General features: G+C 39.8%; 2 protein-coding genes across 3 annotated transcripts in view; one reads left to right on the top strand and one right to left on the bottom strand.

The window, feature by feature from the left end:
* Positions 1–17100, top strand: part of LOC103378323 (cell adhesion molecule 1-like) — a 37985-nt gene extending 20885 nt beyond the window's left edge. The window contains exons 2-12 of one of the 2 annotated variants that reach the window (XM_008309497.3): positions 6607–6627; positions 8106–8252; positions 10834–10986; positions 12483–12620; positions 12905–13063; positions 13328–13424; positions 14239–14411; positions 14971–15021; positions 15265–15393; positions 15885–16809; positions 16848–17100. In XM_008309497.3, the coding sequence (XP_008307719.2) occupies positions 6607–6627; positions 8106–8252; positions 10834–10986; positions 12483–12620; positions 12905–13063; positions 13328–13424; positions 14239–14411; positions 14971–15021; positions 15265–15393; positions 15885–16003 (1187 nt within the window). In that variant the 3' untranslated portion in view covers positions 16004–16809; positions 16848–17100. The remainder of the gene's footprint in view (positions 1–6606; positions 6628–8105; positions 8253–10833; positions 10987–12482; positions 12621–12904; positions 13064–13327; positions 13425–14238; positions 14412–14970; positions 15022–15264; positions 15394–15884; positions 16810–16847) is intronic. The other variant, XM_017032255.2, reaches the window with a different exon arrangement.
* A 4315-nt stretch (positions 17101–21415) lies between these two features.
* LOC103378322 (rho GTPase-activating protein 32-like) overlaps positions 21416–27697 on the bottom strand; it is a 20656-nt gene continuing 14374 nt past the window's right edge. The window contains 2 exon segments of the mRNA XM_025054793.1: positions 21416–27177; positions 27354–27697. The exon segment at positions 27354–27697 is cut by the window's right edge and continues 17 nt beyond it. Coding sequence (XP_024910561.1) covers positions 25055–27177; positions 27354–27697 — 2467 coding nt within the window. The 3' untranslated portion in view covers positions 21416–25054.

Here is a 27697-nt window from a genome sequence, read left to right as displayed (position 1 = left end):
TTGTGTGTGCAGTGGTGTGCTGTCACAGTGACAAGTAGTTCACATTCACCGTTAGATAAATGCTGTTTTAAACTTCCATAGCTAGGCCCCTGAGTTGGACTTGGCTGTTTAACAGTCATAGATTAAAAGGTTCATTATGTCTGCTAATTGAGTATGTTTTCTGTTTTTCTTTCTGAGTAAGTTCTTTCTAAGACGAGTGATTAGTTCGGTTTCGGCATAAAACCTGTTTAACAGTTATGTTTGACTGTGACAATTGCTTGTGCTGAAGAATACACTATTGTCTGTTCAGCAAGTCTAAAAACAGCCCTGTTGAACAGATGGTGATGAATTCAGAAGGCAGGAGACTTCACTCAAATCTGGATAACATTCCTCAATATTCTGAGATGAGAATTAGATCAGTTTTGCTTTAGTAGGAAGAAACGGTGCCACATTACAGTAGCGGTACTGACATTAAGTTATCGTATTTGTGACTTTTATAATGGGTTATAATGTTGTTACCTGTGGAATTAACCTCACATCGATGTTAGATGGACTAAACCGATTTTGCTATCGTTTTACTTCCACATTTTCTGCTATTAGCCTTCTATTAAAGCCTGGGACGTAAATCCACAACCTTAACTTTAGCAGCTTCATTTCTAACTTGTCAACTACTCTACATGTGTAATGACTTGGCGTCCAACACATCACAACAGCTAGAGCTGGATTTGGACAAAACATTATGTTGTTCTTGCTAGTCTTCATGTCCTCAACTAAAGATAAGTGTTAATTAGAGTTTCTGGCAGAAACGTCAGAGAGAGGGGATAAAGATTCTCGGACCCGGGCTGATCGAGTGGAACCCATCTGGTTAAGTATGGATTTCGTTATTTGTGCTGGATGTTGGAGCTCATTGTAAGCCATCAAGGCTGTCTTCATCAGCATTATGTTTCCAGGCAAGCTGCTAATGTTTACCCCTGTCTCAGCTCATGTTGGTCAGGCAGCTGGTGGAAGATCTTTGGCCAAGGATAGAGTTTCCATAGTCTGAGTTACTGTGCCCGGGCAAACTACATTGACTTTATTGGAAAATTCATTGTTAACAGCAGATCTTCTGTGCATTTTTTGACGTTTTGGACAGCACAAACGCGTTTATGTTAAAATAATGAAATACAATGTGAACAAAATGTTTTCTGTCTTTGCCCCCTGTGCTGAGGATGGGGGGGTGTAGGACGTTCAAAGCAGAAGGCAGTTCAGTGGGGTTTGACATGATTAATAGACGCTCAAAGGGACGTCACGGCCGTTTCTGTTGAGGAACTTTTCATCAGATTTTTCAGGGTGATATGCAGTGTTTATGTTGTGTTGGTGAATCATTCATTGTTGAATGATTAAAAAAACAACATCCTGCAGCAGCAGCAAAAACCAGTTTAACCAACATTATCAGACTCTGAATACATAGGAAACCAAGCTCTGGGTGTAAAAAAGGACATTGGGGAGAAAGTGTCAAACATCTCAGGTGTTACCCACAGATAACATGTGGATTGAAATGGAAGAGATATATTTTTGAAGAGCAGACATATCTTATCTCAGATAACCACCTTCCTGCTGTGATAACACGTCTCCTGTCTGTCTCTGAGCAGTTCTGCTGATGCAAGCGTTGCGTATGTCTGTGGGTAGTCTGTGACTGTGTGTCACCATCAGTGGTGTTTGTACCAAATATTTGTGTTTTTTTTCCCCTTGTTTCTTTTTTTCAGTTTTTTCCTGTTTACGTTCTTCTTCCTGTAGTTTATGCATAAAGCAAGAGGGGTATAATTCAGTTTGAAATGTGGTAAAGATGGCTGTTCTAAGAAGTAAGAGTGGATACTGAGCAAAGAATGTTGGAGATGGATTAAAAATTGTCACATGGTGAAAAACATTAAATATAAAGTCAGTGGTTTTATCCTTAGAAAAGGCAAAGGAAAGACACTCAGTTTTCAAACTCGTTCCTGGAACAGCAGGTATATAATAGACTGTATTATCACCACAACACCAACATTGTCAAAATGCTTTTGTTCTTTTTTTGTCTGTATATATTTGTGTGTTAACTCACAAATAGACATATTAAACCAGATATCAGGAGAGGCTGATAAAGAAAATGAAAAAAACAAAGATAACTGTTTTTGGAGACTTTATGGCTGAGCAAAAGAAAGTAGTAAACAAATGGCAAACATTTAATGTGTTCAGGAAACAGACTTTCACTATCTACTAATGAGTGGTAAACCGACTGGTTGCTAATTGTGATTTTGTTCTATGGCTCTTTTTCTTTTATGGTCAATCAAACTGTTTTTCTGCACTTTACAAGTCGGTACTGTATTAGCCAGGCTTTGTTCCAAGATGTCATTTGCCCAGAGACCATTAACAAAAAGCCCCTGCCAACTGTCAGTATTCTCTAGCGGTGCTGACGAAACAACTACGTACTATTTCTGTACCCTTCACAGCAGTCCCTAGACCACAGCCATGAGCACGCTACTTCAGCTACCCCTAAGCGCTTCTAGTTGTACTGGTTGAGCAGTTCCTCCTGAGCAGAAACGGTACCACATCAAACATCGTATGCCAAACACACAAAAGAGAAATGTGGTTTTTGCCAACCAGAGCAGAAAAGGAATGCATTGAAAAAAATAAAACAACCCTGAAAAACTCTAGAAGTTTAAAAAAAGGTATTGTTACAAAATAACAATGTTATTTCACAGCAGAATACATATAAATGTTTAAATATACTCGTCAAGCTTTTTATTGATTGATGTGTCAAGAAATCATTGACCTACATTTATTATAATAAAGCACAAAAATACAAACACCAATATATATATGATAAATTCAGTTAGTTTTGTTTGACCTGAGGAAACCTCACTGTATCACTGTCATATGTTGCCTCGGTCTTATGTGAAGTTGTGGGTTAGATTCCCATGGTATGGTGGAGTTCTGTGTTCGTTCTGTTTTGCAGTAGTATGTCACACTGCTGTATCCATGGAATGAAATCTTTGGGGGCAGACGCACAAATGGCTTTGCCTAATGTTCCCATCCATCTCACAGCTCTGGCCGCAGCTTGAGGCCACATCGGTGTGATGTGCCAATGCTGAAAATCTAGTTGGGTTTCAAACTTGAGAACTGGTCGCTGCTGAGTAGTTGGACATTATCAGTTTTCATTTCAAACATGGACAAAACGTTATCAACACTGGAATGACCGCGTGTTGATGTTGGATTCTTCACAGCTGGGAGATGTGTGGTCATCTGGAGCCTGGGCCTGAAAATCAGCAATAACATGTTGCCAGAACAATTATGGTAAATAGGATATCACAATTTGAGTTACTTGTGTACTTGGCATACTGCAGTCCATGTTAATCATCACCTTGCCAAAAATAAAGGTGACAGGTATCAGTGTAACACATGGCCGTTTCCTTGCTGAGTGTTGATGGGAAATAATGGCGGGGGGATTTACTACTCTTGCCAACCACATCTACCCTGAGAGTCTGTGTGGTTTTAGTCTGATTCTGGATGATCAACAGTTGACATGGTATTTACACTGATACACTGTAATACACTGTTTTTGTAGTTCTTATGAAGGTATTTGATTTGGATGAATGATGTGTTTTGTACTTGGTACTGCAGCAGATGGGATGCTGTTAGAATGCTGTTCATTTGCTATTACTGAAGAGTGGAGCAGGGATCTGCCCTAGGAATAACACTGTATGGTATTTTCCCTTCTGATTCCCTTGTACGGTGCCTTTCCCAGCTGGGGTTTCTTTATAGTGTTGTTGATTTAAATGTAAGAATAGTTCTATGGTAGACAGTGGGTCAGAGACTGTCTTAGTGTTTTGTTATTTTCCTTCAAGGAGCAGGAAACAAAACCAGACACAGAACTTGATCCTCATTTAATGACATCAGTGCCAGAAACTACAGCTAACAGACTTAGGAGTTCAAAGGTTTTCTTTTTGCAGTCGGATTGCGATGCCCCCTGCTGTGTCGACTTGAAATGCTGCAGTGGGAAAAAGCCATCAAAGTGAAATGTAAATTTGAACGTCTCGAAGATGAGGCTCAGTTCTCTTTTTTTCCCACAGTAAGACCTCTTTTTTTTATATTTTTATTTTTTAAGGATTCTATTTCTGATCAAACTGACCTTCATGCTTTTAATTGCATTCAAACGATGTTCAGACCTTCAAAGAAAGACAATGAATACATTTCCAGACAAAAGGGGAAAAGGTGTCTATAATTTCCATTTACATGCACAGAGAGACAGATGAAAAACTGTAGGATTAATTGAAGGTCTGGTGATGTGAATGGCACGACTGTGATTACAGTAAATTTAGTGACGCCTGTTCATAACAGCAATATACAGGAATAGAAAATGCATCTGTCATATTTAAGAATTATGGATTTATCTCCACCAGTCATCATTTTCATTCATCCACAGTAAAATCATTTTAGAATTCACCATTTAAAATATTATCCATATGTTGATGCAAAGTATTTATCTGAAGTCTTTGTCGAGGAAGGTCTGACAAATCTGTCTCTTCTAAAGGAGAAATCTGTTAAACTAACTTTAAATTTGTCTTCAAATTAAAATCTTGATGTTTCATAACAACAGTGCATTGCTGCCAACATCATTCTTAAAATTCTTTGCACATGTTTTATAAAGCACAGTCCAGTTTTTTGTTCCATTCCATCAAAAAGAAGAAGGTTTGAAATCCACCCTTTCTTTTGATGAGGTAATAGCACAGTGGAAACTGAGAACAAAAAAACCATGACACAAAAAAAAATCCAAAAATATCAAGAATATGAAGTTCGCCTTCACCTCTGTCATATCAAAAGGAACCGTACGAGTTCCAGTGTTCATCATTGTTGCGTGCTTGAAAGCAGCGTTATTGCACACAGTTGTTAGGCAACACACTGCAGGTCATGAGCACGAGTTTCTTTTCTTCTGAAAGAACGCTCTCTCTCTCTCTCTCTCGCTGAAGAAAAATGTTGTCTCATTAGTGTTAGCCTGCTGCCATCACTGAGCAGAAACAGCCAGAGCTGGACTGTAACAACACAGATCAATAGATTTGATCAAATCCCAGGGGGAATATATCAGATTAATACTTATATTTGCTTTAATTTTGTTTTCTAGAACCATGTTTCATTTGAGATAATTTCACACCATAAAAAAGCATTAGCGTCCAGACCCTGAGGTTTCTTTTCTTCCTCTTTTTGTCCAAGATTTTTAGACACAAAACAGATTTCACAAATGACTAAATCCAGCAACTCTGTTTCAGTTCACGTTTTCAGTGTAAAGTATAACATTATTACTATATTTAATAAAAATCTGCCAGAAAACAAGAATAGAATAGAAAAGGTGAGGGGACAAGGAGGACATAATTTTCCGTCTTTATCAAACCCTTTCATCATCGTCAGCCATTGACTGATGCCTGCATGAATGCTACTGCAGACATTTCCCTCCAGTAATCTTTCAATCAGCGCTGTTTTAGGAGAGTGACAGCCATGACATGACATCACTGCAGTGCTGGCACCTCATAACTTCCACTTTGTACTGCAGGTACGGCGCCCTCTTTTGACAGTATTGATCCTAAGATCTATTCCAAGAGGAGGAAGTCCTTTTTAGAAAAATAAGAAGCAGCTTTTTTTTATCATTGGACACATTGAACCCATCCTTGGGGAGCAGTGGGCACTCTCAGCAGCACCTTGAGTGAGGTCATTTTTCTCGCCGCGGTGGGTTATTTAATAATCCATGGCTTGTTGCTGGTGGAGGTGGTTGTTTTTTAATGGGTTTGATGCTTTACACAGAAGATGTATGATCTCAGCTCAGTGTGCACTTGCATGAATTGGCAATTTATCTTTCAGTCTTATATTGATTTTTGCCATGCTGGGCATTGAACCCAGTCCTGATCAACGAGTCACGCTTCCTGTGACTAAGCTTGTTTTTTATGTTCAGACTTTTTCTGTTGCTATTTCTGGTTTTCATTTTTATATACATATATATATAGTTTTAGTTGTGTTGTCATTTTATCCCTACTTTTCTCTGTAGATTCAACAACATTTTTCAAAGTGGGGTGCCAGTGCCCCCTGGGGGTCGCACCTACCTCGTGTGACAGCTGCAATTTTTCATAAGCAGTGTAGACCTGGCCTGTTATCAAGCTGCTCTGCTCCTCAAGTTAGCATGCATCTAGCTAGCACAAAAGCTTTTTGACAATGTCAGAGTTTTTTTCATAATAAACAAATGTAATAATTATTGAATAGTCAATAAAGGTAACAAATCTTAACGTTAATATTTCTTTACATATTTTCTTTAGCATTGTCCCCGGCCAGAAACAAATTGTTCTTGGGGGAATCTTAGCATGGAAAAGTTCTGGAACCCCTGGCTGTATAGTACTGTATTATACATGATGATTAAACGTATTGGGTGGTTTTTAAAATGTACTAATAGGAGTTCTATTTTTGTAATTTATTAATATCAGTGTCAGATTCTCCAACACTTATAGCGCGAACTTCACAGAGAACTGTACTTTCATGAGTTCCTAATTAATGTACATCCTAACATACTTTTCTGCTCTGTTTTTCTTTTTCTGTTTCCTCCTGTCTCACCTTGGCTTCACCCCTCAGGAGCGACTGAAACAGTGACAGGTACTCACTCTCCTTCATCTTCCTGCTGTTCCCCCACAGGAGTTTGCTCCTCTCTGTTGACTGGCTGCCTACTGTAGTGTGCTCTGCTCCTCTGTGCATATTAACTGAAGTGACTGTAGTCGGTTTCCCCGTTCAGGAACAGAGAACTCCTTTGGTCACCGTTTTGTAACTGCCTTTTAATGTAATGAAATTAGATCACATTTAATGTCACCGTTTTGTAACTGCCTTTTAATGTGACATTTATTTTCATGTGAATGAAGAATACAAATTCTAATGTGATCTAATTTCAACATGATTTTTTTATACAAACAAACAATTGTTGTGGATTTTTGCCAACTAAAAGGTGGTAAGAAATACTAGAAAAAAATTGTAGTAATATATGGTAAAACATATTGCAGTAAAAATTGTCAAAAAAATATACTCATATGCCTAATAATTTAATATTGAGCCTATATTAGCTTTATCACAAATTTGGCCAAAATTTGGAGTTTATTATTATTATTATTATTCAGTCTCAGCAGGACAGGGGCATGAGTGGATCGAAAGTTGTTTTTTTTTTTAATATTTAACATTTTAGATCATGTCTGGTGGTTTTTCTTTGTTGGTTTCCTGAGTCTGAGTCTGAGCTCAGGCAGAGTAGAATGAAATCAGCCATTTATCTGAGCAGACAGGTCTGAGCAGTGATACTCATTAGAAAGCCATTTAAATTTAGACTGCACTGACGCTCTCTAAATCATGTTAGCTTTCCTGTCAGCTCTCATTCTAACTCCACAAAAAATAATGAAATGCATTTTACTTCTGAGAACTGAGGTTTTCAACTTGGATGTTTACTTTGAGTCTGTGTGGACACGCCTGTTATAAATCCTTTCATTTTTTCATCTGTCAGATAAAGACACATCTATGGTGACAAAGATTAATTTTCCTTCTTCTTTTCTGGCAGAGCATGGCTGTTTTGTGTTAGTATTAGATCTGTCTGAAGCAACAATGGCGACAGCTAGGATGCTGATGGGCAATAGAAATTCAGCACAGAAATTACATTTTCTTTTCATACTTAGGTATATTGATTTATCTTAATTAGTCATGATTAATTACAATCATCAAGAATCACGATTAATCCACATCTACTCTGTGGTTAATCATATTAAATTGTTTGACATCCTTTAACAGCCCTTGAATTTCCCTGCTCCTTTGTCTGTTCTGTTTTTGGATGGGAAAAATGACAATTGGTGGGAGGGAAATAAAGCAGTTACACATCTTAGCTTTAGCCAGAAAAGGCTCGCTAATGTCAAAACACAGTGGCCAACATTTGTTGTTATATTATTACTCTGCACAATCATGTTTTTGTGTGGAGTTGTTGTCATTTTTGCTCCAGTCAGATGTCAGGTTTGGATAATGAAATCTTACAGTCTGATTTGTGACTAATGTAATGCCCGTCCATCAAGATGTCATTGACATTGTTTCTTGTCTGTGTTGTGAAGTTGAAAGTCAGAACTTGGCAACTGACAACGTGTCAGTTATCGAGGGAGAGACGGCCACCATCAGCTGCAGAGTGAGGAACAATGACGACTCTGTCATTCAGCTGCTCAACCCAAACAGGCAGACCATCTACTTCAGAGACGTCAGACGTGAGTGTCAACCATGGCCTTGTACTGCTTAATATGTGCATACTCACAGGTACCTGTACACAGAATCCTACAGTTCAGGTGTTTGTGTTATGACAAATGTATGACTGTATCTGAGGTACTGTCAAACGAACAACGTTGTTCATTTTAAAGAGTTTATTGGAGAATTCATTGAACGTTGTTGTCGAAGCTTTAATGAAGCTCCGGGGCGCGGGTCTTACAGAGAGCACCAACAGAGAACCAAGCAACCAGCGTAGTGTGCTGGTTTTTTGTGTGTTGTTGTGAATATGAGTGCACGTTGGCCTCAGTACAATCGCCACCTGTGAGATTATCTGGCCTCACAGTAACTCAGACACAGGGAGTATGTGGATACACTTTTCAAGGCCTTCTAGGAACCTGAGAAACGATGATGAGTAGATTTCCCATCACTGGCTAGCACACATCAGGTCAGGCTGGTTGTTTCAGTGTTTTTCCACTGACAACGTGAGTTTCAGTACAAGTCAAATGGTGAATAATAACAGAATATCATTTGGTCATAACATTAGTGTACCTGAGATGTACTGAGTACCCACTGTTATTCAGTTGATCATTAAGGTTTAAACAAACAGTAAAGGGTGAAAGGGTGATTAAAAATAAATAAACCGATCTACTACCAGTCAGTAGAAGCTAGACCAGGCCCGTTCAGCTTTTAATTGGGCCCGACAAACATTTCCAAATTATATAATTTATTTATATTATCATTATACAGTACTTCTGCCTTTTCCCTGCAATACCCATGTTTACCCAATAGATGGCGTAGAAAAGGATTTTAACTTTTTTGCATGACTTTTACATGTCATTTATCTTAGTTCACATGGACACTTCATCTATCTGCTTCTCACCCGGCCCCCCTGTTCAATTTTAGGACCCTCGTTTAAGTTCAGTTGCAAAGAATTAAATTTAATGACTTGTGGTAAGTCCATAAAATTAAACAATAAGATTTACTCTGTAATTGATAAGCAATTCGGTTTGGCTTCGACTTTGCCATAAAGAAAAAACTAGATAGGAGTTGAGGTCTTTATTAAAGTAACTAGTTGGTAGTCTCCATGCTGTGAACAGAATGGGACAGAGTCGTCTCAGGGTGTCGTTAACCAAGGATGGACGCGTGTCTGCAGAGAACAGCCTCCAAAGGTGCAGCCCACAAACACAGCAAATAAAAAGAAACGACCAGCCATAACACCAGGTGCCCTGAGTTGGTTTCACCGCTGTGTAACAGTCCAGTCTGGAGTGAGTGGAGACAGTGACCCCTGGAGTGTGTTTCTTTCTACTCCATCATTTTTGATTTTGTTGTTGTTTGTTGCTTCACCAAATAAAAATGACCTGTTGGCGACCACAACAACAACAACAAACTCTGGGGTTCGACCACTTCGACCAATCATGAAGCTAGTTTTATCATTGCCCAGATGAAGGATATCTATTGGTGTGTAACCTCACAGGCCAATGCTGCCTCTAGTCAGTTAGCTGGACGCTTCCTCTCCAGTCTGGGTGAAGTCGTCCTCACTTCTGTTTATAATCATAACTTGTTTTTGTTTTCTTCTTCTCCCAGTTTTGTTTGGTACTGCTTGAATATCTGGGACCAAATTAATAAATGTCCCCCCCAGTCATGACTAATGAATAATCCAGATGAGCAGAGCAGATGGAGGCTGAGCAGCAGGGAGCAGCAGTGAGGCTGTGGAATGAAGCCATGTAAGAATGGGCGGAACATCTTAAGGGAACGTCCAAGAAAAAAAAAGCAAAAGTCAGAAACTTAGAAATAACATATTCAAATCCCATGAACTCCCAGACACAGAGTCTCATCCTCTACTAGATCATCTCTCAGCAGGCCAGAGTCTTCCTCACTGCTGCACTGTGTTGAAACTCCAGTTCAATGTAGTGGATGCTGTGCTGCAGATATGAAACAAATGTTAAAGGTTGTTTGTCATCACTGCAGCTGTTGTTCTTCAGGTTTATACAGTTTGTTTTTGTTTTAATTCCTGAGCCAGTGGTCCATGTTGGTACACGACACCTGCCTCTCTCCCACTGTGACCATAAATGATTGTTAGAATGTAATTCCTGAAGATTAGTGTTTTTCTACTCCAACAGTTCAGGCACCTGTGTTTGTGTTGTATCGTGAATATGATTTCAGATTTTATTTATATGCTAGGGCACGTGTGAGCATAGTGACTGCCCTCAGGTGGACAGTTCAAGGACATCAGGACAAATAACAAACTAATTAACAGCAGGTATAAATGTGTTTTATTGTGGTTTATTGTGTCATTTTTCTATTATTTAAATGATGTGTACAAAAGATACTATGCTGGTATATACTATTGTTTGTATAGATACTTGATTGTAGTATTTTTTTTTTGCAGTATGTGAACCCATCCTGGTCTTGATGTGGTTTCATTTTACAGTCCTGCCTTTTATTTTATGCTTCATTTCATTCTGACCACTCGGTTTGACTTACTTTATCTCCTCTATTCCTCTCTACCTCTTTCCATTTCCCCCATCTTTTTTTGTTTTTTGTTTTGCTCCACTCTCTCTGTCTCACTGGTCTCCCTCTCAGCTCTGAAAGACAGCCGTTTCCAGCTGGTGAATTTCTCTGACAACGAGCTGCGGGTGTCGCTGTCCAACGTGTCGCTCTCTGATGAAGGACGCTACGTCTGCCAGCTGTACACTGATCCTCCTCAGGAAGCCTACGCCGACATCACTGTTCTGGGTGGGTTCACCATCACACACTTATCACATGCCCTCACATGTACAACCGCTGTTCTTCCGCCTCACTGTAGCGACTCTCCCCCTCCTCGACCTGACGGATCAGGCTGTTGTTTCAGCAGCTGGGCTGCTCCAGCTCTGCCAAACATTGATGCTTTGGAGAAAAAGAACTCTAGTTGAGCTTGATTATACACACAGACGTCCTGGAGGGGGATTGACAGCTTTTAGAAGGGGCTGGAAGCAGTTGCTGAAGTTGTCAGTTTGACTTCTTAGGCAAAATCTGGATTAGTTGAAAGGGTTTTTGAAATAAACCACAGTTCGACGTGTCTGCACTCAACATGCTCCGAATGATAGCAATTTCTCTGACGACTGTAGAGTTGAGGGGAAGCTAAGCCTTTTGGACCAGCTCACTTACTCAGTTATTTTTGGTATTTTATAAAGATTGTTAGCAGTAAGCTTAACCATTGGTTTTAAAAGTTCCTCAGAAAACTTTAGAGAAGATAAGAAAAAATGCTAAAAAAAAGGGAATATAATCTATTTTTTATTTGTCCTAAAGTATACAATGATTGGTTGACTAGCCCACTGGTATACTTTTTGGTGATATTCTAATTTTTTGAGATAGGATTTTTGAGTTTTCTCAAGCTCTAAGCCATAATCAGCAATATTAAAATAATAAAAGGCTTGCAATATTTCAGTTGATTTGTAATGAATCCAGGATGTATGGCATTTTTGTTTTTTTAATTGCATTAAAGAAAATAATGAACTTTATCACAATATTCTAATTTTCTGAGACAGTCCTGTATATATATATTTATATATATATGCATATATATATATATTTGGCAGTAGGTTATTGTAGGTGTCCAATGTTTGAGAACCCCTGTTCTAACCATGGACGACAGTACCTAATAAATCTCAGAGGAAACATTCGTCATTGTAAAAATTGAGAAGAGATTGCTTGTCTAGGTTTCCAACATGGTGGTTCTTGTTTTAAATTGAGGTCCAAACGTGGGGTTTTAGCCTGAGGTTGTTGAAGGAAAGGAGCTTTAAAAGCATTAGCGCTCTCTTTGAACTGTTAGCAGTATTGTTAGCTGATTCTGCTGCTGCTAATTTCCAGCCTTTGAGCCTCAGGACACCCCAGAGTTATGAGTTAGGGCTGGAGGGAGGGAGGAGGTGAATTCAATATCCAAACGTTACTAACAATGTGCACACATCTGAAAGGGAACATTAGCCGATATAATATTATTTTTTTATGTTCCTTAGTGCTCTGACTGTAGTGAGTGGGTACTTTTTTCTTTAGTTGACTTTTGATTCTTTTGATCGGTTGCATTGAGCTGTGCATATCACTCCCAACCCTAGTAAAGAGGCTCTTGCAGCTGGTGGCTGGGTCTGAGATGGCTCTTGATGTTGATGATGATGTGGATGTCCCCTGGTGTCTTGCAGCTGGTGGCTGGGTCTGAGATGTCCCCTGGTGCTGTCCTGATTTCTCTCTGGTCTCAGTCCCACCAGGCAGTCCCCTCATTGAAAGCCGTGAGAACGTGGTCAGTGAAGGGAATGAGACGGAGCTCACCTGCATGGCCGTGGGCAGTAAACCAGCAGCATCCATCAGGTGGATTAAAGGAGATGAAGAACTGATAGGTATGCAGAAAAACTATGGAGGTCTCAAGTCCTGTCCTTCCTCTCTAACCAGGACCTGATGTCAGCAAATGTAAATCAGAGTTCAAAAATGTATTTAAAAAAAGGTATAAGACTCATAGATGGTTTTTTGTAAGACAGCATCTCTGTCCCCAGTCGATCCACAGACAGGTGTTTATGCTTCCTTATTAAAGATTAAAGCTGAGAAAAGAAGAAGTGGGTTGTCTGTTATTTAGTCATAAAGCTGTAAAAAGCCTCCTTTGATTTGAGTCATGTCTTTCCTCCAGGGGAGACGACATTTGAAGAGATGAGTGACAGGACGTTCACTGTCACCAGCAGCGTCAAATTCCCTGTTACCAAGGAGGATGACGGGGTACTTGTGGACTGCATCGTTGACCACCCGGCTGTGAAGGAACTAGTCGCTCATAAATACTTGGAAGTGCTATGTGAGTGAAGAAACTCTCCCTGATAGTTAGTCAAGTCCAGCCAGTTGATTTGTGTGGTCCACATTCTCAAAACATGTTTGTCTCATGGACTAAAGAGTTTTAAAATTAGAAATAAAATGAAAATGATCTTATAACATGGATGAATGTGTCTGCAGTTAAAGTTATAAAATTAGACTCTCTCTGAGGAATTCTAAATTGGTTTCCAAATGTTGTGTTCTTTAGGATTATTACTATGGATTTATATAAATTCTCTCTTTTTTTCAGATAAACCAGAAGTGAAGATCGTGGTGACGTATCCTGAAGGTTTGACCAGAGAAGGCGACAATTTAGATTTAATGTGCATTGCTGAAGGAAAGCCTCAGTGAGTACTTCTACTGATTGATTTACTTTGCATCCATATGCCAGTCATTCTGCTGTGTACCCCGATGGCCATGCAGAAGACCGACTTTACAACGATTCAAGTTTCTAGGGTGAAATAAAGCTCCTTCCTTTGAGGAATAAAAATCTGCTCCTCCAGTGTTGAGACGCCACAGGGCTAAAGTGCACATGTACCTGGAGTATCTCCTAGTACTTCAGCCTTCCAGTAAATCTGATGGATCTCAAACTTAAATCCCTAAGAATTTAAACTTGTCTATAATTGGAGCTGAACTTTGACTTAAACTTTGTTTTAGTGACTTGGATTAACACCACACATTCTGCTGCGAGGCTCAGCAAATGAGACCAAATATTTGTCTAGTTATTACATGTTGGACCGAAGCAAAAACTATTGAATTTTAGCAAATTATATCAAATAAAAATGACTCACATGTCAACCTATTAACAGATGGTGTTAAGACATGCATCTGCTGCTTGGAAAATACTAGAAGAATTTACTAATCAAAATAAATGTGGCACAATGAACGGTAAATATGCTGTTTTTCCCTGTTTCAACATTGTGAACATTAATGTGTTGCTGCTAGAATTTCTGCAAGTATAACAAGAACTCGGACATTTAAACAACGTGAACAGAAATGATGTTTCAGCACACATACAAATACAGCAAATTCTTCTGCTCTTGTTCCACTAGAATATGAAAAGCCGGTGACATTGACAGTGAAAGTGTTTCATGTTCTGTCTTTGAACATCTCCCACTGCAGTGACGGGCGTCTGTTGATGTGTGTGTTCTTTCTCTCCAGTCCACATGAGATCAACTGGCTGCGGGTGGACAAAGACGTTCCGTCTCATGCTGTGGTCACTGGCTCTGATCTCTACATCGAGAACCTTAACAAGTCCTTCAATGGAACCTATCGCTGCATAGCATCTAACGCTGTGGGAGAGGCCTACGAAGACTACATCCTCTACGTTTACGGTACATTTCTGTGTGTTAATGCCAAAGCTAATGAGTCAAAGAATAGTAAGATGCCATGAGGCTAACGGCTAACGCAGTACTGGGCGTCTTGGATTATGGCGGAATTCCGTTCGTACGGCACGACATAAGTCTAAGTCGGAAATGACGACTTACTCGTCCACTCAGCTCGCCAACTGTTTCCCGTGCGAAATGAATTTCATTTATGGGAGATGGCGACATAACCGTCAAACACTGTAGGTCAAGGAGGTTTTAAACCTTCTGTATATGCTGCTGACCTACAAAACCTCTTTGTTGATGACACACAGCTCTACATCACAAATGTCACCTCCTGTTCACAGTCCTTCACAGCCACTGGGTGAGAGTATCCAACAACTAAAGTGTAGTTCAGCAGAACCCGCCTGATCTGTAGAAGAGATTCTCGAAGCGACTTGAACACACATCTCTGCTGGAGTGTTTTTGTTTTTGTCTTTTTTATAGCACATCTGTCTCTTCACCTTTTCTTTTGTCTTCCGTTATTTCCTGTATATGTTCTTTATTTTTGTTCTACTTTTTTGTCTAGATGCTCCCACTACTCTCCCCACTCCCACCACCAACCCTGTCAACGTGCAAGGTACTGTATGTCCCCAGTCCTGTCCCCTTCAGACACCTTTCTGTGTTTGACGTGTGTTTCTGTGCATGCTGTCGACTGATGATCGAGTTAAACTAACGGACATTCGTCCAGACGGTGGTTTCACTGTGACCTTGGTCTTTGATTCTTCTTCTCTGTCCAAAGTATCCTGTGGTGTGTGTCTCTGTGTGGTTCGCTGACAACAGTTTTGGTTTTTTTTTTTGCATTATTTTGTCTAATTTTTAGACTCTAGAGCCGGCAAGGGGGCGACGCCAAAGATTGACCACGCAGTGATCGGCGGAGTAGTCGCAGTGGTGATGTTTGTAATCCTCTGCACTCTCATCATCCTGGGTCGATACTTCGCTAGACACAAAGGTAAAGTTAATGTGGAGCATTTCTACAGTACGAGCGAAGGGATGATGGAGGTGAAATTACAAATCAGTTATTGTATGAAAATTAATATTTAACAGTTGGTGATATTGTTCAGTTTAAGAGAGTACAGAGGTATGTAATTATTACATTCTGGACATTTTAGATCAGGTGCGTCAAACTAATATTCACCAGGAGCCACATCAGCAATACTGTTTATCTTATTAATTACAGTATTATTAATACATGTTTTTGCAATTGATGCTGTAATAAAAAAATGTGTTAAATGTTTTTATCAGGTTAGCAAACTTTGCTGCGTATACTTTATGAAATGCTTTTTAAGCTCATGCGGGCCGCACTTGGCCCCCGCTCCTTGAGTTTGACACATTCGTTAGATAACAAGGTAGCTAGAAGCTACACCAGACTGAACCTGGACCAGACTCTAACCTTGTTGTTAATCTTAAACTGATGACATTGATGTTTGACTGCGTTTGCAGGAACTTACTTCACACATGAAGCCAAAGGTGCGGACGACGCGGTGGACGCAGACACTGCCATCATCAACGCAGAGGGGGGACACAGCAACACAGACGAGAAGAAGGAGTATTACATCTAAAGAGGACGGACCAAAGGGACAGGTGGGAGTGGTGCTGGTGATGGTGCTGCTTTAGGAACATCACGGTCAACCGAGGTCGGTTGGCGGTGAAGGGGAGTAGAGGGAGGGTCTGCCTGCTGAGGCCTGTTCTGTACAGTTTTCTCCTACAGACAGTTCTGTGCCTTGTTCGCGTTTTCGTTTTATTCTCCTTTCACGTGAGTTGAATTTCCATTCGGTGTCTTGCACTTTATTAGATCCTTTGCAAAATGTCACCTTTTTTTAGAGTATTTACGGTAAGTTTCTTAACATTTGCCTGAGGTCATGTTCTTTTTATCTGTAAAACCCAAATGAAAACACATTTTGCCAACGTGGCCTTTACATTTGTGGAGGAAGACGTGATGAACGGCAGTGAGAGGGACGTGGAGGACAGACATGTGGACAGCTGGACTCAACCTGCGTCTCTCTGAGAAACATATTGAAAAGGTCTGCTTTGGATAAAGATGTCGTCAGGTTCACGTTAAAGTCAGACGAATGTGGCTGTGAATGAAATCCAACCCAGTCTGTACTGAATCAGACTGGATTTACTGATCTGTTGGGACAACACCTCCGACTGTTGGACCGTTTTAGATCTGGTCAGACTGTACTCAGGTTACAGTGTAGTTTTTCTATGGCAGTTCTAAGGTCCATCAAAGCAAAATGTGTTTGTGAATTCGGGCTTTACAAATCAAATTTAATTTAACCTGACAACTCGGGTTATGTTGGCCCAAATATTCTTGATTTTTTTTTTTTTTTATTCTTCCTGACAACAGTACTTAGGGACCAATAAGGTCCGTATGACTGACAACAGTACTTAGGGACCAATAAGAACAGAGGTGTGTTTTGTGAGAGTTCTGTTCATATTAGGTTTGAATGGCTTCTGTGTTGGCCACAGTTGGCTGACAGTGACCAGAGGTCAACTCATCCACACACGACACCGACACAGACCGAGACACACCTTCAAGTTCAAGGCATTAATCTGTGATGTTAACAGTGAGTGACGACTGTCGTGTTAGGAGGTGGATCTCATCGTAGACGGGATGAAAAAAACAACAAGCATTTTTTAAAAGTTGTCACTAATTTTAGTGGGGATGAAAAAAACAACAAGCATTTTTTTAAAAAGTTTTCTCTAATTTCAGTCAGAAAAGGGAAATATTCTCTTAAAGAACCAATACATACATTTAGAAGCAAAACAAACCGGAAAGCAGTGGCTCTGGAGACTAATTAAATAATTACTTTTTTCCTTTTTTCTTTGATTTTTATTGTCCTAAAAATTCAAATTCACAAAGGTTTTTAGTCATAATCCTGAAGTCTTGCAGGTTTAGTTTGGTAAACATTTAGACCCATTTTCTGCAGCCATGTTTTTTCCACATTATTCACACCAGTCCTTGGATGTTTTACAGTAACTGGTCATGTGGTTACAGAAGCTACACGTTCATTATAATTCCTGCATTACTAATATCTGAAAAATCTTTATGTAAAACTCCTGCCTTAAATCCTCCTCCTCATCAGAAATGAAAACAGCAAAGGACCTAATTTAGTGCCTTTTTATCTGATAACTGATGGTGGCGCTGCATACACCTGTTAACGTTGGACCTGGCGGTCGTTTCTTTCCTTTCTCAATTTCCTTTTTATTTAAAAGTGTGTGATGGATGAACCTAGACCAGAAGTAACAGTAAACCTCCGGAATAGAACCTTTGAACTACTAGTAAACAACAGGTCTTTGTTTTAAGTTGTTTTAACAGCGAGAGCTCCGCCCCTTTTTGGAGCACAAATACTAATAAAAAATAAATGGACATTTTCACAGACCAGAAAATCCTCCAAACTCCAGTGATAAGACCAATATTAAACGTCACCTTAACACTGACTGCTACATAGATATATGTATAAAACATAGAGACTTGTTTTAACATCCATTCATTATTTCTATTGTTCTGTTGTTTTGATGAACGGCTTTGTTCTGTGTCGTAAAAGAGCTCGATCTAAACGGAACCAGAAACATTAGCAGCTCCGACGTTTCTGCTTCCAGAGTTTAATAACAACCATCAGAGATTCTTCTGTTTACTTCTTTATGACCAAATTGTTGCTTCTATTTACAAAATATCTACAAATATGACCGGAGACCTTGATAAAATAAAATAAAAAAAATTAATGAAAGGACAAAGTGAATATGATTTCACTACATTTCTATATCTGCTTGAAGGCTGATGGTGATTCAAGAATCAAGGCCAGGTTTTGTATTTCTTTCTCATTCTTGTGGTAAAAAAAATATTAATTTAGTTCCAAATCTTTTTTTTTGGTTTTTTTTTGTTATTTATTTGAACTTCTAAGGTACTGAGGACAATTTGATCGGAGAGCAACAGCAAGTGAAAAGATGTTGTTGTCATGGTAATGTAAACATGAAAGCCCTGTATATTTGTTTCTATTGGAAGTGTTTTTGTCCAAACCCCAGCTCTAATACGTGTTTCAATACTTCAGTGTGTTTTGTGTTCACATTCTCAGGTTGATAAACATAATTAATAGGGATGTCCGATATTAACTTTTGGCCGATTTCCGATATACTGATATTTTCCAAACACTTAATTTCCAATTCATATATCAGTCGATACCAATATAGACCTGGTAATAATTATTTATTTATCTGTACAAACCACAGAGCAGGAGATTAATTAAATGAGCTTAAATGCTGCCATCTAGTGACTTTTACTTTAATATACAGCCGCTTGTCCCCCAAACTATTTTTAGGACACATCATTTGGCAAAACCCAGGCATTGCGTTATTGGGTTGTTTTTTTCTATCGGAGGTAAAACCCATAACGTTTCTAACAGATATTACATAATAAACTAATATCAGGCCGATAATATCGGTCGGCCGATATTATCGGAGATCACTAATAATTAGTTGTGTTCTTTTATTATTTTGCATCTCAGGTAGAGTGCAGTTACAGTATGAGGCCCCGAGTATTTACTGTAGTACTTCTACTTGCAGATGAGTATGTAAATCACAAGGATGTATATGTTTTGTTTTTCATTTTACTTCTGCATTGTATATGTGAATGTGTTTTGTTAATATTAGGGTGCACTGCTTTGGTGGACGTTAAATATTTTGCATAGAACTAGTTCACACAGAGAGAGAACACTAGATTTGTTAATCTGTCTGTACAGTTGTGTCAGTAACAATCCTGTCTCTTCACAAGCAAATGTTTTTGGTATTCAGTGACGTTAGGACGTGACTTCATTTACGGTTCACTTTTCAAAAGTTAAATGTGTCTCTGTACATGACTTGTTTTATAAATAATTGGTTTTTGTACTGGATAAAAGTTGTTCGTTGCAACCTGGGAAAACAAGTTCTGTTTCAAATGTTGTTTTATTATTATAATTATTTTCCGAATCACTTCTTTCGTATGTGGAGTAGGTTTCCTGTGTGTCCACACGTTTTGCATCTGTTAACAACATTTTTACAAATAAAAAAGAAGAAAAGGTGAAGTTTTCACAGTTTCTTCTAGTGGTAAGTTGTTGTCATTTAATTATTAATGCGATCGTTTAAGTTTTAGCTTTTATCATTTTACTGTAACTGACATTTAACTAACTACTGTTGTTTCTTTAACAACTGTTTTGAGTGGAATTTGTGCCTCAGAGAAACTCATTTGAACTGATATCTCTTATTCAGCTGTTCGCGGGGTTTTCTGAACTTGTTGGGTATCATTTCAATTACAGTTTTTAATATAATACTCATTGTGTTATAATACTGTGTGGAAACTACAACAGGATATTTGATAGAATATAAAGAATAGAAAATGCGTGGCTCAAAATTCCACGTCCCGAGAATGCAGCTTGGGTTGACCATTCTATAGCTTTACAGTGCCCTCTAGTGGCTGGTAGTCAACATAGAAATTCTCATAGCAGAATCCAGTAACTCGCATTTCTTTTTATGATAAACATTATGACTGCAATTCTAACGTTGTAAAAATAATTTGTTAGGTTAAAACGTTACATTTATTAGACAGCTAACAATAACATCTAAGACTTCACATTTGTTTTTGCATCTCCAGAGTGTAATTAGTAATACAGTAGTCACTGTTCAGTTACTGTGTAAGTTTATTAATTAGACAGAATATCATTTAGTCAAATATTAGGATATTACACACGAGAGAGTCACCTTGTTTGACTTGATTGGGGTCATGCTGTTACTTTCTGTTTCTTCAGTCTCCACAGCAACTGAGTTACCCCTCCTTCTCCCGCTCGTCCCCCACCCCAAACACCCAGAACCAGGCAACAACTGCCCTGATGTCTCCGAAACTCCCATCTGTTCACAAAATTCACATCACCGCCCGGAGGTCAACTCTGTCAGCCCCTGAGAGCAAGAGCAGGGAACAAGGCATCACCGAGTCCCTCAATTTCCCGCTTCATCATCTTGTTACATGAATGGATACGAGTTCGCAGCCTTGCATTTGCTAGATGGAGCTGAGTGATGTTTTATATCATGGTTCTAACCCTAGACAGAATTAAAAAGAAACATCGATGACTGTTTTAAACGGCAATTACGAGCTGTTTAATTTGGTTTATAATGTCCTCCAGGAACAGTTTACTATAAATGATTGCTTCTCCCGTAATAAAGACTGTGGTGATCAGCAGGTTGAGTCATCCTGAGGCTCCTGGAGAACCAGCTCTGTCTGTAAAAACAGGAGGAATGTGAGCTGCATATGTACCTGATTCAGGGTAAGGGCTGACCCTCGGTGGCCCACCCTCTTGACCCAAACTGTTGTGCAGAGGTTTCCTAACTTCATTCATTGATTTGCTACTCCTCAATCCTCTGCAGGGTCTGAGGAGCTGGAGCCGATCCCAGCAGTCAACAGTCCAAGGCAGGTTCGTCCAGAGCTTTATCTGGCCTGGAGCCGATCCCAGCAGTCAACAGTCGAAGGCAGGTTCGTCCATCGCAGAGCTTTATCTGGGCTGTGGGAGGAATGGTGAGTATCTGGAGAAAACACATGCACACATGTACAGGTGTTGAACCTGCAACCCCTTTACTGTAAAGGCAAGGATTCTAACTTATATCATAACTTCATAAGGCAATTCAGAAATTGTATTATTGTTCATTCACTGTACTTTTTGTATCTTGTGCATCTACTGTCTGGTCTGATGCTAATGTTAGCAGTTGACAAATGTAAAGGCAAGGATTCTAACTTATATCGTAACTTCATAAGGAAATTCAGAAACTGTATTATTGTGCATTCACTGTACTTTTTGTATCTACTGTCTGATTCACAGCTAACATTGCAGTAAGACTAATAGGTTAGACCGCACACATTATGAAGTCAAGTTACAAAAATACTTTTGAGTATTATTCACTGAATCTTAGATTCCCGTTCAACACACCAGATGTTGACAAACACAACAATCATTGACAATATATCTTTATTTGTCACTAAAATAATACATGGACCACTTTATCTCATCATACACACGATTGCATTTAAAATACATTTCATTAGTAAAACATGAAGTATCCTTTAAAACACCAAGTTGATTGAAATGCAGACAAAGAAAAACAAGATTTTTGGTCATTTCTGTACAAAATACACTTTTTTTTTACATCATTACATCATTATCTGTTTTACTTTGCTGTTCTGCGTTGATCACAAGACTATTTTGTCACAGTTACTTGACAGTTATATCACTCATTGTCAGGGTTATACTTTATTATATCTAGTGGAAAATGAGCGCGATGCGTTAAGAATGAAAAATAGAATATATATATTGTAAAGGCTCCACCAACTTTTACACAGAAAATACCATTTGAAAGTGCTTGTTGAAGTCTGCGCAGACTTGATATAAAACAAACGTACAGTATGTTGGCACGTCGTAGCTGTGAGGTGAGATTTATACAAATAAAATACCTCTCAAATATACACAATCCTATATGTACTTAAAAGTGCTGACTTTAGATTCTAATCCCTCATTTAGATTTAACATGTGTTAAAAAAATGTAAATCTGTATATATGTATATATATTTATTTTTTAAATGCCTATCACTGATATTCTCTTACAGAAATATTAAACTCTTACTGTTGATTCAAAAAAACTAATTTAAATGTTGAAATATCACCTGGTCTTGTTTCAGGTCAGTAATATTGTGAACTTAATCTCCACAACACAAACTAAAGCAAGTACCACAAAGTCTTATTTTTTCAAGCCTTAAGCATTTCCAAACCGTCTTAACCTCAAAATGAAAACAAGGAAAAAAAACCATTCAAGTATCTGTACTGCAGGATTCTGAGACTATCAGCACCCAAACTGTTCTCACTAAAAAGGTACTACTTTTCAGCAACCCACTGACAAAATAGTAGGTATGCACACCAGGTGAGCTTTGTTCTCCTGGCAACCACTGGTTGGCGTCACAGAGGCAGTAAACCAAACTATGTTTAAAGTCTGGGCTCCAAAGAAGACTTCTGACCAATGAGGAGGTCAGACTAGGCACTTCTGTATGACAATAAAGTGTAAGAACACTGACCAGTAGGGATGTAACTATAACAATACAATATGATTTGTGACGTTTTTGTTTACGACTGGATTTTATCACACTATTTTTTAAAGAAAATGAGATCCAGACAAATTATCAAATACATCTTCATTTGAAAAAACTACCAAATTAAAAATACCATTACCAACTGAAATAGTCCTGTCATTGTCATTTAGGCAATCTTGGATTAAAAGATGGTCACAACCAATGTTTTTAGGCGCGTACCGCCCCCTACTGTACTAGAGTGTAGTGACTTTTTGAGATAAACCAGCCTACTCCTCAAGCCTTGATGCGTGATTCATTTTTTATTTCAATGGATGCAAAGTCATGAATTGGTATACATTTTTAATGGATTCATGACGCATCACGTTACATCCCTACTGACCAGGTTACAAATATCCAGTATCTGGACCAGAAGAAGCTTGAAAGTGGTATTTGGTACAGAAATAAAGGATTGTTATTGCAATGCGGTCAAAATATAGATAATTATGTTGCATTGTTGCAAAATTGTTGTTCCATTTCAAAAACGCTGGAATGACCTCTGAGGTCATTAATGCAGGAGCTAACTTGAAAAAATAAAAACTAGTTGACTTTGAAAAGCATCGAGCAGACGTTCACTGCACAACCACTGCAAGGAAAAAGTATTCATCTAACCATACTCCATACTGTACACATTCAAATAAAAGGCGCGGGGGAATGTGGAGGGTGGGGGGTTTCAAGTGCAAAATTGCCATAAGTATCACCACAAAAGTTATTAGGCTGTGGTCACTGGTTTTAAGTTTAATCCAGTGACCACATTTCAGTGTAACGACTGACAGCAAAACTGTCTTCACATTGTTGATGGTGATTTGTGGTTTTTGTCAGTCACTCTGTGGTCAATGACTCAAACGTGTTTCATTTTAATGGGTCATCCAAGAAATTATAATAGTGTGTGAAAAAATGTTTTCCTAGAGGTTAAGACTACAATTACAGTAGGAATTACAGTGAAAACGTCAGTGTTTCTTCTCAAAAGTGATTTGAGCGAGCACTAGCTATAGCTTGTCCTTTTTCGCGTTTGACTACACAAAATTGTCGTAAAAAAGAGACAAAAACCAGAGGAGAATCAAAGTTAGTAAGAATATCCAGGGACTGTAAGTGTACAGTATAAATTGGTCGGTCATGAAGATAGGTTTTGCCTGTGTCTCTTTTTTCCGTTGTTTAATGCTCTTCTGTTGCAGGTTAGCCTGTTAGCTTTTGGTTGACTCAAACGATAGCCACAGACAAATAGTGACAATATTCTTGCAAGTAAATGATTAAAATAGAGAAGAAAATGTTGCTGCTGTTGGCAGAATTAGCTGGGGGGATGTGAGGGTTATCAAAGGAGAGGAGTTTTACGTAACCTGAAATAATTAGTGCATCTCAAAGCTACTCTATACCTCGGTAATGCAAAAATGAAGGGCAGTATTAGTGTATCACGTATTTAAATAATGTAACATTGTTGGAGTCACCTGCACACACTTATAGATAGCTGAGGTCCAGGTTGTAGGCAATAAAATAACAACAACATTTTCAACCATAAAGTTCTTTTTTACCAGCTGAGAACTGAATCTGTTGTTTAGTAGACAGACCAGGTAACATTTGAACCAGTTTTCAGAGCCCATGTTGCTACCTAGCAGCAAGTGGTGACAAATGTGTGCTAGAAACGCTAGACTAGAAAAAACTGTATAAACAGACATTTGGCATTTGATAAACTCCTGCTTAGTTTTTGGTACCAATGACCAAGACTTTATGGCAAATGGTTGTTGTTAATCGGCTGCTTGTTTTTTCTTGACCTAACCATATCCCACAAACCAAATAAATAAAGTAGCTGTTATAGATTTAAAAAAAATCTGACTCATGACCTGGGAATGTTTGCCAGAACTAGGCTAAGAATTTGTCCTTGGCACTCCTTAAAACGCAAGGCACCGACTCAGACCAAATATGAGTCAGTCTTAGTGACATCCAAATTACAAATAGCTAAAAACATGGCACATGTTATAAATGATCATCTGCTCCATGTTATTTAGACCACATACTGTATGTCACTGTAAACATGGATCAAATTAGATCAGTTCTACCTGGTCGGTGTTGTCTGAAGCAGGTAGACGGCAGGAGTGCTGTATCAATGTCTGGACATACTGTTTAGTACAGTTTTACTTCAGTATCTGCCAGCTGCTAATAGTACCAGAAGGTTCCTATGGTCCAGAGGAATGAGCGTCATCATCCTGTAACAACACTCCAAAAACAACAAGATAAAACACCTCTGGATTTGTTCCCTCGAGTGTTCTTGGAAGGTAATTGCAAAATACGAAGCAGCATTAGTAGTACTTTTATGCCTCATCAAGCACTAACTACACAGTACAACTTTAGTGTGAGTCAAAATAAATGCCTTGCCTTCCCTTTAGCAGATCCAGAGGGTAAAGGCAAAGGACAAATGAAACATGTTCTTATCTCCTTTGGCCCTAAAGTAGAATCAGTTAAATAATAAAAAAAAAGTTCAGAATCCCTCATAGAATCCGGCCCCTGATCGAGGTGCGGCTGAACACATGCCATCTTGGCCCAAAACCTTAGAGAGCAGTTTGTGTCCGTGTGGAGACTTGATGCCCTGGCCAGGAGAATACTCACCCACAGATTTACCAGGCCTCACGTAATACTCCTTCATGTGGTCAGAGTGAGTGGGTCTGACTTTAGTGCTCTGAGTCCTTCTGTGGTGCTGAGAGGAGAAGGACCCTGGATGTTCAGGATCCAGAGGAGACTTGGGATGGTAATGATGGAAGTGACGTTCTCTGGTGCTCTGTGAACGCGTGGATCGCCTGAGGATGCTGGGCTTCACCACACCAGAGTAGCTGTAGACTGCTTTTGTTAGCACAGACTCCCCCTGGTCGGGTCCTGGTGTATGGCTTCCACCTCTGTACTTGATTTGTTTCAGTTTTTGACCATCATCTTCTGTTACTGATAGATTTCTGTCAAGTTTTGTCCGCTGTGAGGTGTTTTTGATCTGAATTTGCTGCAACGGTCCGAACTCCACACTTGACTGACGACCAGTCAGCTGCCTGGTGTCCTCAGCATCTGCTTGTAGGGACCTTGGGGAAGTTGGTGATGTTGAAACAACAGCATTTTGACTTTCTCCTCTGTGTGTGAAAAGGAGACACACATTTCCTGGATCCGATTTACTTCTTGTGTGCATAATGCCTATTGTGTCATTGGACGAGCTAGGAATCTCAGACGGAGACACGGCCAGACCTTTACTCTTTTGTCCAGACTTGCTGATGTGCTTGGTTGGTTGACTGAGCAGGTCTGTGTCTTGAGCTTTGTAAACTGTAATGTCCCTGTGCTCTTGGCAAAAGTCCCTGTCCACAGTAGGGAGGTTGTGTGGTGAGTCATAAGAAGGTGAATGTCTCACAGACCTACTTCGTGGATTACCTCTTTGCGGGCTTGGCTCTGCATAATAGTGTGTTCCATCCATTGGGTTAAAATATGAGAAGACACTGTGATGAGGTCCCGCTCCCCGGTCCTCTAACTGCAGCCGAACAGGGTGAATGCCTGTCTGAATTAGTCTCTGATAAGGTGCTTTCTTGCTCACTCTTTGATCAATGTGACAGAGGATGTCCGGGGAGTGGAAGGAGCGAGCCCTACGGATGCCTGGATGGCCTACTCTCATATCTTTTGACCTGTTCCACTCGTCCTGTGGCCGGTTGCAGTCACAATGATGGAGCTCGTGTTTATGGTAGCGTCTATATTGAGGGGACATGTTTTGCTTCAAAACCAAACCGCTGAGGTGACCTTCAGAGGATTTCCTGTACTCGATTTTTGGGCCTGAAATGTAAGGCGGCACGGCATCAGGCAATGCAGAGATTTGGGCTGCTTCAACTGGCCGGTGGTCGTGCCAGTGAGGATGACTGTAAACCGAATAGGTTGACTCGACCACGCCCAGAGGTCTGTCCGGGCTGTAGCCTTGAGCTGAGGAGGGTTTCGGGCGCGGAAAGATGTTCTCAACTGAGGCAGGCATAGAGGTCTCAGCCAAAACAGCACGGAAGTTTAAGACTTCTTCGGTGGAGTCGGGGTTGACATACACGGGAGAAGGTAATGGGCTAGGAACAAAGCAGACGGGCTGAGTTGGTGTTGATACGCCAATGCTCTGAAATGTGGGTTGTGTATCGTCTCCGAACTGTTCCTTCCTTTGGTTTCTTCTTTCCACGCTGTCATCATAGAGGCTCCCTGATCCAAGGGGGCTGACATTTGGTGTGAAATTACACACACTCTCCTGTTCATCAGGGGCCTGCTCTAAACAAAGGTGTCCTGGTGAGAAATGCACAGTGTGAGGGCAGAAGAGGTGCTCTGTAGGACTTTGCGCTGATTTCTGCCGCTGGGAGACACGAGGGCTTCCATAGTCTTCAGGGTGAACTTTAAGGTCGAGAACAGAGGGCCTGAGTGGTTTCTTATGGACGTGAGCAGATTGCTGTCTCTGGGAGGGTTGTGATGGAAGGTGAGCTCTTCTTTGGGAGCCACAGCTGGCCTTGTGGGCAGTTTCAGCCAGAGCCAGAGCCAACTTCCGAGCGGCACTCATCGCGGACGGGTGAGGTGGGAGAACACACACTGAACTCATAAGTCTATCTGTTCCTGGGGAGGGATAAGACAAACAACGCTACAGTATGACAGGACAAACAAAGCTATGGTAAGACATGATGGGAAAAGACACAGAAGATTTCATAAGCACCTAAAAAAAAGGATTGTTACTAAAGATGATACCAACTAAAACACAAACAATGATACATGTCTAGAAGAGTGGGACTCACCTGGATCTGGTATGTTCTGTGCAGAGTGACTGAGCTCAGTCAGTCCTGAAGTCTGGCTCACTGTACTGAGCGGGCTGCAGTGCTTGTAGGGGATACATGCAGCCTTTGCATTCGGAGTTTCTTCTGGTGGAGAAGAGGAGGTTAAAGGCGATGGAGTCAGTACCTCTTCTTTAGACTTTAAGGATTTCTTCCTGAGTTTGGGAGAAGGTGACTTGGAGGTAACTTTTTTTACACCTTTCCAGAGAACCGGGCTGAACTCTGGAGATGGAGAGCAGCTGATGTTGTTGTTGGGAGACGATACTGGCTCAGATTCACTTGAAAAGCAAGCACTTTTACTCAATTTA

The sequence above is a fragment of the Cynoglossus semilaevis genome, chromosome 4, assembly GCF_000523025.1.
Source record: "Cynoglossus semilaevis isolate Cse_v1.0 chromosome 4, Cse_v1.0, whole genome shotgun sequence".
In the NCBI taxonomy this organism is placed as follows: Eukaryota; Metazoa; Chordata; class Actinopteri; order Pleuronectiformes; family Cynoglossidae; genus Cynoglossus; species Cynoglossus semilaevis.
Note: the sequence above shows the minus strand (reverse complement) of the source record. Positions and strands in the feature narration are given on the sequence as shown.